Raw genomic sequence first — 14,452 nt, 5'->3', positions numbered from 1 at the left:
TGAAAATATGAAAATAGACTATGTAAACAAGTGCACTCCTCATGATCTTTTGTTGTAGAAGGATTTATATCTAGATAACAAGCTCGCAAACTGAATAGTCTGGACCCTTGTTATCTCCCCTGCTGTGCAATATCTCCCGCTTCAACTCAGAAAATGTCAAAAGATTTCCCTTCAAGTTATTAAGATGTTTGAATGAAATAAAAATGAGGGGGGAAATAGTGCTCAAGGATTCCCAGCTTGAAAGGGGGGATTTCTCAAAGGTTATGCCACCGGGCTACTGTCTGTAGGTGTCACTTTTGGAGGTTCGGTGGTTTGGGGGGAGGAATTCATGTTCTGAATAACTCTGTGTGAACTCTTTCACGTTCAAGGGCAGATGGATGATGCCATAGAACAGGTAGGCAGACATCATGAATGGAAGAGGGATAGGGGGTATGAGACAAGACTGGAAGAGGAAGCATTAATTCATGAGAGGGGGAGGGAAGACTAGAATTTGTTAATCATAGTTTATTCTTACAGGGCAGGGCAGGGGAGGGGAGGGGAGGGGACCACATAACTGGAAGGGGGGAGACATGGTATAGAATTGTGCAAGGATTTAACCCAGACTGATTGGTGATACTTTTAGGAGACCGAAGACAACCACAAGTATTTGAGGGTATTGTATTTTTTTTTATAATAGATATTTTTAGTTAAAGACATCAGTCAAATTGAATATTGAAGGATGGATGTGGTGATATACACAGGGCATAGACAAAATATAAAGATATTGTGAAAAGCAAATTTATTTAGTGTGACAGACAGATCCAAAGAGTTAATTGATGTTCAAAGGGGGGGCGACAAGGGTGTAGGAGGGCTAAATGGTGATGGGTCTACTCACAAATACCTAAAGACAATTTAACTTGGGATGTTTCTCTGCAAAGGCTATGATGAGGATTACTTCATGGATCAACAAAGTGAGAGAGGCTTCTAAAGAAAAGTTGAACTTGCCAATTTCCGCGCTAGACATGGGTGTATTTGTAACTGTCAATTTCAGCTCCCATCACCATGACGATGTCACAAAAAGTAGTCAATTTGAGGAAGGAAAGCATCATTCAAAGGATTAGGGAAGATGAGCGAATCGGACGAGGAAATTCACATCATGCCCGGGGGACAAGGATGCACCGTTTTTCAGGTCTGGTAAGGGGTTCCTCGCAAAATGTGTTTTTTTATGTGAAATTTGACAGAAATACTTGCTACCGCAGCTTCTTGCTCCTGATTTGTTGTTTTTCAGTCAATGTTTTTTTTTTTATATGAAGCTCTCCTTTAAATGTCCACTCTTTTTCAACAGCTTCCTGTTGCTGTTTTGTCATTCTTTTTCTTTGATTCTGTTCTTTTTTTCAATGTAAAATGAATGTGATGCTGATATTTTTATCCAACACAAGTTTGTACTCGGCTCTCTACATATTTGATTATGATGTAACATACATTTTGCTTATTTACATCATTATATTTTCAATCCTTTCTAACGAAGATTCTGCCACATTTATTCATATTTTTATAATATAATTTAATCACAAGACCTCTGGCAGGTGAAGGACACTGGCATAGGTCTGGGATAAGAATTTTCATAGTTTAAATTAAGGGTGACTGACCAGTTGCAGAATTATCTTAATCAATCACTTCAAACATTCATGATTTTTATCATAAAATCTTTAACTGATGAATAAATTCATTTATCTGTACACTAAGTTATTTTAAGTGTTCTGGTAATTTGAGTTTTTCTCTACAAAGAAGTGTGACTCATTATTTCATTTTATTGATCTATTTTCTTTTTGAGTCTGCAAAAGAAACCTCCAGAAGCCGAAAGGGAAATATTATTGCTTCCTGTGATTCAGTAATTCCATTCCTAAATAGGGCTTTAGAAGAAAAGGGCTAAATGCAAGCAATCCCTTTCATCTATTCATTAACTCTCTGAGTTAAATACATTTACCTTGAATTAACTGGGTAATTTGGGGAGGGGAAATGTACAAGGATGTTTTACTATTGACCACTGCATGCACGTTTTTTCTCCTCATTTTTGACCTTTTGTAATTTGTTAGCTTTCGCTCACACGCTCTTTCCTTTTGTGGTTCTTCCTTTCTTTTCTTCTCTTCATCTGTCTGCGACTCGATTTGGATATCATATGCTTGTTATTCATGCAGTCATCACCGGCATGCGACCGCTGATGCCAACTTTTGTCACCAACTTGACAGGGAGGTTTTCGTCAGGACAAGCGTAGTTATTTGGGGAGCAAAAACAAAGATCAGCTATTTGTGAAGCTGTGATGATAACTCTGATTTGTACAAATAATGAATGAACGAAGTGTCAAAATGACAGTTAACTGATTTAATTTTGTGCTGAATTTATTTTCATCAGAATGTTTCAATAGATAATACCCTTTTGTATCATATTTGCCTATTCTTTATACACCATATTCTTTTATGTCATGAACCCAACTGGAAAATGAAGAGCTACCAAATGACCTCCTATGACCTTTCACCTCTGAGGAATGACCTGAGGGGCTCAAGCCATGAGGGTGGGAAGGGTGTCTGGCCCATTAACTGAATAGACAGCATGAAAATAAACAATAAGGAGAGGTATGGGAGTTCATGTTCTCTAGGTAATACACAGAGCTGGAGCTGATGATGGATTCATGTGTTATCCCCAGACCAGAAAGCATACATGTGTGGGTTATTGTAGCTCCATGATATTGTTGCCTTAGCTTAGTACACGCAGGAAGTGCATGGCTCTGTATAAATGTTGTAGCTGTTCCAAATGAATTTTTTTGTAATAGAAATAACAATTTGAACATTTACTTTTGAGGAGGGATGGATTATTTATGTCATTTTTGTACCTTTATTTTTTTTTAATTCTTGCTGTGGGTCTTTATCCTATTTATTTCATCATTTGTGATAATTGTGTGAATGATTTTAATAGCTTCTAGTATGTTTGGAGAGTGCTGGAATTCACTGTTCATTTTTTAAAATAAATAAATCTTTTTACCTATCTGCTAAGAGTTAGGAGGGTCTTAGGATCTTTGTAATGTGCTATAAACGCCCTTCACAATCTCGGCAGATATTGTAGCCATATTCATAGGGCACTCTCGATATAGCTGTCACATTACAATTTGTGTCAGGTCATGGGGGGGGGGGGGAGGGGCTTTATGGCTAAATCTGGGATTTTGTGTCTGGGGCTCAGCCACTCTTAATCATGACCAGCGGCTTTTCTCTTTCAAGTTTAAAATACATAAGCCGGTAATCTGGCTACAAACAAGCAACAAATGCTACATTTTGGGATCATAAAAGTTTTTTAACATCCTATAAATCAATTACTCCACATCAGCTTAAATGACCTTTCTTAGAAGTTACATGCCCCTTTGAGATCAAAAGAATGAGAGCATTTTCTGGAGAATTTTTTATAGAATCATTTTACTTCAGGCAAGTGTCATATTTTCAGCCTATTTATACACTATACAGTGAGAGCGATCACATTTCACTGATTAACCAACAGATTAAAACCCACAAAAATGTGGAAATTGTCAATTTTGTTTATACTAGGGGGACATTTATCAAATTGCTTTTTTATGAATCATGTAAGTCAATCCCACAAGGCTTGTGGGGCATAAGTTTTAATATCAGGCCTCTATTCTTTGCGACTGTCGGTCACTCAACTTCGCCTTCCAAAATCAAACTTCATGACAGGGGGGGAAGGGGGTTGATAATGCACCTAGACTTGTGGCCGACCATGAAATACACACGGATTGATATGAGTGAACAACAATGGCTTTCTGATGGGGGAAGCATTAGAGGGTCACTGGCGGCAAGGGATTATCCCCGACGTAGAATTCCCTTCTTTGTCATAAAGCCCAAATTAGAAACACTTTCTGTAATAAGTGAATGTCAGGGAAAGCTAGATTGTGGCAACGAGTTTCAAACTTTCATCACCTCTAACCTACAATTTTTTTTCAATTTTTTTTTCAATCTTTTTCTTGTGGGCAAAGAATGGCAGAAGTACATCTGAATTTTATTGACTCCATATTAAATGTTCCAATTCAAACTTTTTGCTAGTTCTTTTCAAATTCCAAGCACTCTTTTTAATGGATGACCTATTTCTATCAAATGCTAAATCAAAGTTTTACAATTATACCTTTCTTTTTTTTCTTCAGTTTTGGGGGCTTTAGATAGGACTTTTCAGTGTAGCTACGTATATGTAATTAATACATTTTTGTGATCCATTGTTATCCATAAGACATGTTCTTGTTCCGAGTGTATACTACTTGTAATTAATATTGGGGGCCTGTATGCTGCACAGCACCTCAAACCAAATCCATGTTGGACTCATAACGCTGTGAGCGCGTCGGTCTAATTATCCCCATCCTGTGTCATGAGCGGTGGCCGACTCATATTTTGACAACCCCACGTTGAGCATTGCAGGCTGCCGTAGGTGGAATCGTGACACACGAGGGCCTCGACACAACATGAATGTTGTCCTCCAACATGTGGCTTGTGTTATGTTGTCATGGCGAGTCAGGATCCAATGCCTGATGTAGGCCTGGTCTTGATTTGGAGAGCAGGTTGGAAGGGTAAAGATTGCCCCATGAAAGAGACCCATGTTTTTATGGTTTTTCCCTAAAAACACTTTTCGCGATTAAACTAGATCTCTCAACACCTTGGTGAAGACCTTTATCCTATGAATGTGGAATCATGTTCCATCATGAAAATGTTAACATGTGTGATGATTTCTGACTCCCAACAACCTGAATTCATTTGTTGAGAACATGTTATAAGAATTGCTTTTTCGATGTAGAAAGCTTATATTTTTTTTTAAGTCTATGTAGATGCGTGTCATAATAAAATGAAATGATGGAAAGATATTCTGTCTTGACGAGTTTATTATATTCACAAATTTTTATTCAAATCAGTTTGTGTCGTGATTATTTATAATAAAAGCTCTTTGCCATAAAGTATCTGAGATTTCATGTCTGTATATCAATCGATGTAAAACTTGTTTTTCTTGTTTGTATTTATGTTTTCATGATCCACATGTACATTGGTAAAGTGGGATTACATGGTGTATATCAAATTCATATTTTTCAAACCACACAACTTGTAGAAAATTTCCATGCAGGTACTTACCATCATCGGAATCACCGGAAATGATGACGTTGATCGATGAGGGGCTTCCGATCCTGCCGCCCATAGGGTTGCTGAGCTTGACCTGGAAGGTCTCGTCCTCCTCGTAGAGGGAGTCATCGATGATCAGGATACGGCAGTAGGCGAGGTCCTCTCCCTTGTCGAAGGCGACCATGTTGTCGGGGTCCTCCTCCATTCGACTGATGTAGTCGGAGAAGGTGAGGACGGGAGATGGGTCAGATCCGGTGGCAGAGCCTGGAATCATGAAGGGAATAGAGAGAATAGCAGATAAAGAAATGAAAGAGTTATTTTTGCTTAAATGTAACAAAATATGTAGCTATTTCTCCTTCATCTTTATCTTTCAAGGGTGAAAAGGGGGATGATCTTTGCTTAACAGTTAAGACATGTCTCTGATACTGCCAGAAGATTATCAGGGTAACAATATGGCGCTTTATTATACAGAATCCTTAAGATCTATGGTAGATTGAATATGAAGAATAGAGTCTTTGGATGACAAAATATTGTAAGTTTCCTTGCACCCCCCCCCCCCCCCCACAAATATCTACATTTTTCAGCTTATTGTTGTTCTTTTGAAACCATCCAGTCTCCAAATATCGGCTCATCAAAGCCCCGACTTAAAAAGAGCAAGAAAAACCCAACTAACAGACCATGGCATTGGCAAGTCAAGTTGCTTGTGCAATGGAGAAAAAAAAGGAGCTTTCATTTGGAGGAAACAAACCCTGATAATCAATGTTTAAGATGGTAAAGTAGGGTTAAACTCCACCTAAAGTACTTAAACCTATCATTTAATTGATTTTCTAAGTCCAAAACCAAAAATAAAGATTTATCCTCCTATTGACAGATTCTAAAGATGTTCATGCAGGCAAAGCTAAACTTCCTCTATTTCACAATAATTGGGATGGATTTAGAGTGCTATTGACCTATTAAAGAAGATTTTAGCTGGCCTGGTGCTCACAAATATGAAACAAGGGGTCTGAAATTTTCAGCACTTAAAACATATATTACATTGATTTTCAGAGTGGAGGAACTAAACACATGATCACAATAGGTTTATTTAGATGTTTATTTAGGCTACATTTACTCAAGTTACCATTGAATTAAAGAAATTTTGAAGGGATATTGACTTGTTTATGTAAGATTTTAGTAGGGCTCCTGCTTTTAAATCTCAAACAGTAGTCTGTCCTTTTTGAGGGGGGATTATTGAGGGGGTGATTATTGAGGGGGTGATTACGAAACCCCCTTAATCATTTGGAGTTGGAGATTAAAAGGGAGTGTAATGGCTGATTTACTGCTTTGCTGGGATAGGATTGTGATGTAACAGTGCAGTTTTCAAGATTCACCTCTATAGAAAATGATGGGGTGAATGACTTCTTTGAGTTACTGGTTGAGCGAGTGCATTGAACCAAGTTCTGCAGATGCTGGCTGCAGAGAGAAAATACTTGCTCAAAAACAATACCTGTAAACATATCATTATTTAACTGAAGTCGTAGGAATGTGATAAGGGCCAAAAATACTGCACCAAACTCCTATATCACTTTTTTTAAATCCATTTCTACTTATCCTAGTCCTTTATTTAGTGGTAATAAAACTGGTTTCAAACTGTGGGTATATGCAAGCTGCACTTTTGAAGAAGTGCCTTACTGAACAATAACTACCTGAGAAATGGGATTATGGATGCATTGCTACTTTTAACATATATTTGCATCATTTATTTGTTTGTTTGTTTGTTTGTTTACCTGGCATGGTGGAGCAGCTGGCCATTAGTTCTTGTGAGAGATCTCCTGTACGCCTGATGGGGACCAGGAACTCTCCGATGTCTTCTTCGATGACGTAGTTGTCTGGGAGGTCAATGAATACACCAGATTCTGGAGGAAAAAAATGAATAGAACATGGACAGGTTAAGATATATTTGAGAGATATATTTGAAATCCTCTTTCTCTGTGGATTTCTTTCTTTCTTAAAATCAATCAGGCATGCTCCATTTTGGAGTTAAGTTCTCATCATCACTGCCACTACCACCATCTCACTATTACCATAAAAATAATTGTCATTGTCATCATCAACACCACCATCATTATCATCATCCTCAACACCATTATCATCACAACTATCATCATCACTACTACTACTACTATCATCACAATTGTCACTTCATGATCATTATGTACATTTGAATCACCATCGCACCTTGTTCTTATCTTTAAAATCTTTAGACATAAAAATAGTCTGAACAATAGTCTGGCTCCAAACAGATATATTGAGGTTACCAATGTAGGGACAGTGCAAGTTCAGTGCTGGCATGTGGTTTCGGAAAAAGGTATGGTATTCAAGAAAAAATTCATTGAAAACCGAAAAGTTTCAAACAGCCTTCTATAATCCTTCACTTGTGAATTCATATTCACTGAATATTTAAAGATTTTAAACAAATATGCAGTTAAGCAATAAACCAAACCCAGTGATGCACAAAGACAATGTTTTCCAAATGGCTAGGCTCAACTGATTTTACTCATCATCCGTGATAGTTTTCATACTTTCTTTGTTACACGCTGGTAAAGGTAGCAGTCACAATGGTGGAGTTGAACAAACAATATTCATCCATCTGTTCATGGTCATCGTTATTAACCTAGATCATACCCCCAAAAAAGTTTCCTAGACAAAATCCTTGCACCTTTCTGAATGACACCTATGAATGTCAACTGCTCAAGAAGAAAGTAAAATTCGCTTCATTTACAACAACCAAAGAGCTTGAAACATTTAACATAAATTTTTCTTTTGATTGTTCAGCTGCATTATATGTACTCCTAACTGACCCCTCAAGGATAGTTTTGCAAGACAATGTTTAAACTGAATATCATGAATAAACCTTTATATTTCTGAATTTAGTACAAAGTTCAAATTTTCACATTGTAAGACTTCATCAGTTTGCTACTTTCTCATTTGCTACACCATATTGCCAATGCCTACTTCACTTTCTTTTGCAATGGCATTGTAACATTACTCTCAAAGAAGACCAAAGTGGCAGTAATGTTGCCAATTTGGCTCCTGATTGAACGATTTCTCTGTATTATCAGACAGACGTTTGTGTCCGTAATGTCCTAAACTAAACTAATCTACTCTCATCACTTTTGCATATCCACCTTGATATAAGATGGGTATAATAAGGAGCCTGGATATTCCATTAGGACAATCGGCAGTCAACTTGTAACCCCTCTGAAAAAGTCCTTGGTACTTTAGGTGCGATAATCCCCAATTCATCACAGACAAGAGCCTCACTTGTCGACTCGTCAAATCAAATCACTTCCTAATTATTTCAGGACGTGAGAATCCAGCACAATTTTTGTAAGACGGGATGGTAAGCTACTCAAAAATTTGTGTAAGAGAACTGGAAAAGGGGGTCAAAAGATAGAGGGCACTTCAAGTAATGTGGGGGTCTTCTAGAAGTTTGAATATTTAAAAGGTATCCCGCAAAAGTTTCCTCAAAACGTCTATTTTGTTTCTTGTTTCTCGGACATATACATGCATGTAGGGTCTGAGGGCGCCACATAGAGAACTACTGGCATAATTGAGACAAAATAAATCAACCAAATTATTTTTGATGGAAGGCAGATTGTCTCCTTTTTTAGAGAGGGGTGGTGGTGGTCTTCTCTTTTTTATCATTAAAAGGAAGTCATTTCTACTTTGATATGGTTATTAATTCTATTAATCCCTTATTTATGCTCAATTTATCACTATTTGGTATTATCATCTACATGCACAAAGTATTGCTACTAAGCATCTTACACCTTGAAAATAACACAACTAGCTCAGTTTGTAAACCTTGGAAGGAATTTAACATCTACACTACCTGGCTTCCTAATAAAGATTTGGATTAAAAGCTCAGTATAAGGTGATTAAGATATCTTCATTAATCTTTAATCTTCTTTGTAATTCCATTGAGTAGTCCTTTGTCAGAATTTCAGAAATAAAATCTCAGATAGTATATTTTCTGGTACATTTTTCCCATAAAAAATGCACATTTCACTCATAAAATGTGGACATTCCTTGCATATTTCCCTTCATCTCATTTTGTTTATTTGAATTTTACTCCGAAAAGAAGTACTCCATCCAAAAATCCCTCTCTAAACATGCACTAGAGGCAAATTTTGACAAGAACAAACTTCTTTTTTCCTTTTTCCTTTTTTCTTCTTAGAACCAGGTTCTTGAACTCTGTTTTAATGTTCCCCTTTCACCAATCAATGAGATTTTAGCTAATATTGTTTTAGGTTATAACAGCTGGCATCTATTTTTTCTTTCTGAAATCCAACCCCTCCCCTTTCCTAACCTATTTTGACAAGCATCATCTTGGGCAACATTCTACTTTAGACTTTATGACCATGTTCTTGATTTCCTCCCAGCCTGTACATGAACATAAAACATTTAATATGCTTTCAACCGGTTTCTACTCCAATTCTCTTTGCATAGGAAATGTACCTAAAGGGCACTGAACCCCTAGAACAGGGACAATCTTTCCACATGACTCCACATTTCATCCTTTCCTGATTTCCCTGCAGACTAATAATTTTTGTGATGTTATTATAGAAGCCATCCAACCTATCAGATTTCTATTACCAGACAATATTGAAATAAAGAAGCTATGTCAATGGAATTATGTTACACATTCATGATTTTAGGTCAGTCAAGAAATGAAGACAGTTTTTGCCCTAAGTTACCCTTCTCGGTCACCCAGGGGTCATATAGTAGCTGTTTCTTCGAAACTTTTTTAATGACAAGTTCTGCTTTAAAAGCGTTTTCTGTGTTTTTGTTTATTCTTCATTTCATAATTCTTTAAGTATTAACATGAACTATCCCTTCCATATCATTTATCATTCCTCCACATGACAATAACAAATACCATTCTTTACCCTTCCCTAATCATCATCTTCACCATCTTAATCATCACTGTCATCCTAAAATTGTCATAATCACCACCATCATATTCATCATCATCATAATAATTTCATCACTTCACCACCTCAATACCAATACCAATACCATCATTACCATCAATACGATAATCACCATCATGTCCTATAACACCAAAATCATCATCATCATTAACACCACAAGTATCAAGTCACCATCACCACCACTCCTCTTAAGCTACAGTCCCATATACGTCCCGGACCGTCCCGGACCATCCCGGACCCCATCCGGGGTGATCCGGGATTCGGTCCGTGTTGACACCGTGTTGGCACCGGGGTGGTCCTGGATGGTCCTGGATGGTCCTGGATGGTCCTGGGCGGTCCGGGAGTCGACCCCGGATGTTTTTGACGGTCAAAAACTGCCGGGGTGGTCCGGGACGGTCTGGGACAATAGTTTGATCCGGGGTGATCCGTGTAGCCACCGTGCTGGGTCCGGGGTCATCCGTAGTGGCGCCGGGGCGGTCCGTGTTGATCCGTGGCAGTCCGGGAGTGAGTTATTGACCGCCCAGGACCATCCAGGACCATCCAGGACCATCCAGGACCACCCCGGTGCCAACACGGTGTCAACACGGACCGAATCCCGGATCACCCCGGATGGGGTCCGGGATGGTCCGGGACGGTCCGGGACGTATATGGGACTGTAGCTTTAAAGCATCACACTTTTTTTAACAAAACATCCCGGACCATCCCGGATCACCCCAGACCATGGTCCGGGATGGTCCGGAGTGGTCCGTGCTCGTCCGTGCTGGTCCAGCTTTATATGGGACTGGGGCTTAAATCTCATCTTCCATTCATAAGGCCCCAATCCACCAAAGATAACCACCATCAATACATCCAGTGATGCACTAAAATTCCTTTTAATTCTCTCTTTCATCTGTCCATCAGTACCTAAAAGGTGATTAATAAATTCGGTCTCAATATCTTTGCATCCACAACAGGACCAACAAGTCTTTTCATCTTCTTTAATTCTCTGCATCTATCCCTCTATTCAGAAAGATGGTCTTATTTTAATAGTAATCAATTACCTCCTTGGGGCCAGGATTTGGATTGTCTTTTAGACCAAGAACCGTTAAGATGGTTCAGCTTTGCTTATTGAATCCATACTGGCTCCATCATGCATGAGATGGTAGTCCAGTTCTATTTACAATTACCTTTGTCAGAAGTTAATAAAAAGGCCCATTACAGCTTAAGAATTACTTTCTCCCCCTCCCAAACCTGCACTTTTGGCAGCTGATTATTAGAAATGTAGCTATTCAAAGAGTCCAATCTGGATTGCTTACATACCTGAGAGTTTCCGAGGTATTTTATAATGTAATCTTACACAGTAAGCCTATTACTTTCAAACATCTTTGCCTCACTATTTCGCTTTCTTTTCAAGCAAAGGGTGTTTTATTCTATGTTTGTCATATTCATGTCCATGGCACCTTTTGAAGGCAATTGAAATCAAATAATATCGGACTTGCATTGTTTCAATACCATTTCAATCCTGATCCCCCTCCCCCTCCAGCTCCCTCCCCTCTATCTCTCTCTCTTTCTCTCTCTTGCTCTTTCTTTATCCTACATATCTTCATTTCAATATTCCTTCCTTTGGGACATCTCTGTATTTTTTCACTAAATCAAGGTACAGAATGCCACAGCATTTTCAAATACTGAGAATTCTCCCCCTAATACTCCCATTCCCTTTCGGCTGCATTTGCATGGGTTTAATCCTATCTGACTCTTGACTTTACACTGGGCCGACAGCTCGGCCTGCATAAATCACAGGACTTAACACCGAGGCTGCTACTGTAGCAGGAAGCCAGAATGGAAGGCTTATCCAAATGGGATTTGAAACACTTCACATACAAAAAGCCAAAACGTAGATGGGTTTCCATTTTCTGTACATTGTTGTTAACTTCTATGAATGTAATGCACCAAGACAAATTACAAACAGCCTTTAGAAAAGCATCAAGCCTTTTCATAAATCTACTGAATATTGCATAGAACCAACTGCCTCCACCCCTCCATACCTTCCCTTCGTCTCATCAATATCTGAGTCTATATGTCCACCTCTACATACTCGAGAGTAAATCTGATAATTACTTCAGATAAAGCTATTATCATTTTCCTTCATTCTTCTCATCAATATCTTCATCCTTATAATCATCACCCTCATCATTATCAATATCACCCTCATCATCACCACCCTAATCATCATCATCCTAATCATTATCATCATCGTCACCACCATCACTTACCATCTTCAGCATCAAAGATCGTCACAACTGCATTGTAGGGATACTCCAGGGCGCCCATCACAGGGTCGTGGAGGATGATCTCAAACACCTCGGCTTGCTCGAAGAGACGGTCATTGAGGATACGGACTCGCCAGAATCCTTCGGTCTGGCCGGGGTTGAACTGCACCTGGCGGGCGGACTTGCCACGGAAATCTTCATCAGCGACGGCGGTAGCGTCAGCGGTCTGGATGCCTGTACGGATACATTATAATGCAAGATTAATGTATGTTCCAATGATACACAAAAATATGTATTTACAGTTCCTCTTGATTTTCCTGTTTAGAATGATTTTGATTTTGATTCAATTTGATTCATCAAACAATTGTCTCAGTGTAAAGCTTAGTGTGTCACAGACATTGAGTTGTTGTTTTACATCTGCCCATCTTACCGGTAATCAAATTTATCGTAAAAATGTTTTTAATATAACTTACCAACAAATGAGGTTTCTCCCAGGTATCCACGTCGGACGAGCTTGATGTTGAGGTATCGCTCGGTCTCGTTCACTTCGTAGTACTCCCTCTCCAGTGAGATCCATGACCAGTTAAGACGGAATGGCTGATTGGCCAAGGTGTTGCCGCCTGCAATGGAATTGACCAATGAGGGGAAGGGTTACTGAAATGGTCTTGAAAAATCAACGCAATGCCATAAAACTAGTCTTATCTAGAACAGTTGTAACATTTTTAAAAACATAAATATAATGGATGGAGCTGAAAGTACAAATCCAAAACCATTAAATATCAGGACATGCAATTTTTTACTGGTAAGACAAAACATTCTGAAATATCCCAAAATAATTTGTAGTTGAACGATTTGAAAACATTTTATATCTGAAAATATTTTAAAAACTTGTAAAACATTTTGGAAGTACACATGTAGATGGTCATCCCTAGGTTAAGGTCATTCTGTCCATCTCGTGTCCGGTGGTCATCTTGACCCCCTCTAGTGTCCAGCCGGGGTCAAACTGTGTCCCAAAGAGGTTCAAGTGTAAGCAATTACCGACTCCACTTGAGACCACAGTCGGTTCTAGTACAGTAACAACTTGTTAGTCCGGGTGTAGACAGGTAGGCTAAGTGGTTGAGGGTGAAGATATAGATGGGGAAGGAACCACAAAGGGGTTCCGAGTTATTCCTCATCTGTATTTCATATTTCATGTATGAATTGAGAGCAAGATCAGGTTTGTGATAGGCATAAAACTCTATATTGGTTTTTCTCTCCACTTCGACCTATACAAATGGAGTTGTCCTATAGGCCTACCTGCTCATAGAAAAAAATGTGCACTGTTTGAAGATTGAAGCACTCAGAACTTACTTCAGCTAATCAGCATTTTTCGATTGTTTTTATAGTTACTATATAGTTCGAATCTTTCATGTAACTATAGAGTTACACATTAAAATTCCTTTTAATATCTTTCATACTTCAACAGATATTACATGGATATCAGCCGCTCTAGACACACTGTAAAGTCCTTCAACATCAATTTCTTAAACTCCATCTCAGGACTTCCTCAATACCAACCGCTACTTTTTCACTCTCCGTTCTCTTATTGTTGTTTTTTAGAAACAATGATGACAATGATATCTGGTCTAAAATGGTCGACTGACCTGCGTACATCTGGAAGCTATCTAGAGCACAGAAACTCTCATTTAACACGAGGACAGACTGGAGAGAAACTGAACTTATTTGATTTCTTTCTCCAAGGTTTATCCCTTATCTCATGATAGCGATGACATGTCTCTGGTCGGAAAGTTAAGTGGACGGAAGGACACTGCCGCCCCGGCCGGGATTGGCCGGAGAAGTGACCGGTACTATTTGGAGCATTTCAGTGGCGACTCCCTGTTTATATTACGGTGCGTTGCGGATGGGTCATGACAGCAGAAAAGCCCATATGGAGCCAATAAAAGTGACCAAGAGGACAAATTAAGGAATATCAAAACAAGGGGATGAAATTGCTTGTTTGTAGAAGGGATACAAATCATATCACCATATCATATAAATCAATTTATAAGTAGATTATGGTCAATTGATGCATGTGTAGGTAGCCGTCATA

The 14,452-nt window shown here is 38.7% G+C and overlaps 1 protein-coding gene across 1 annotated transcript in view; it reads right to left on the bottom strand.

Annotated features, from left to right (window-relative positions):
- The window catches only part of LOC579397 (extracellular matrix protein 3), a 42,410-nt gene extending 29,401 nt beyond the window's left edge, over positions 1–13,009 (bottom strand). Inside the window, exons 1-4 of the mRNA XM_030980664.1 lie at positions 12,837–13,009; positions 12,367–12,597; positions 6,905–7,033; positions 5,151–5,402 (exon numbers count right to left, since the gene is read on the bottom strand). Of these exons, the coding sequence (XP_030836524.1) occupies positions 5,151–5,402; positions 6,905–7,033; positions 12,367–12,424 (439 nt within the window). The 5' untranslated portion in view covers positions 12,425–12,597; positions 12,837–13,009. The remainder of the gene's footprint in view (positions 1–5,150; positions 5,403–6,904; positions 7,034–12,366; positions 12,598–12,836) is intronic.
- Between the last annotated feature and the right edge of the window lie 1,443 nt (positions 13,010–14,452).

This window comes from Strongylocentrotus purpuratus, unplaced genomic scaffold (genome assembly GCF_000002235.5).
Source record: "Strongylocentrotus purpuratus isolate Spur 01 unplaced genomic scaffold, Spur_5.0 spur5_scaffold_11, whole genome shotgun sequence".
NCBI classification, from domain to species: domain Eukaryota; kingdom Metazoa; phylum Echinodermata; class Echinoidea; order Camarodonta; family Strongylocentrotidae; genus Strongylocentrotus; species Strongylocentrotus purpuratus.
Note: the sequence above shows the minus strand (reverse complement) of the source record. Positions and strands in the feature narration are given on the sequence as shown.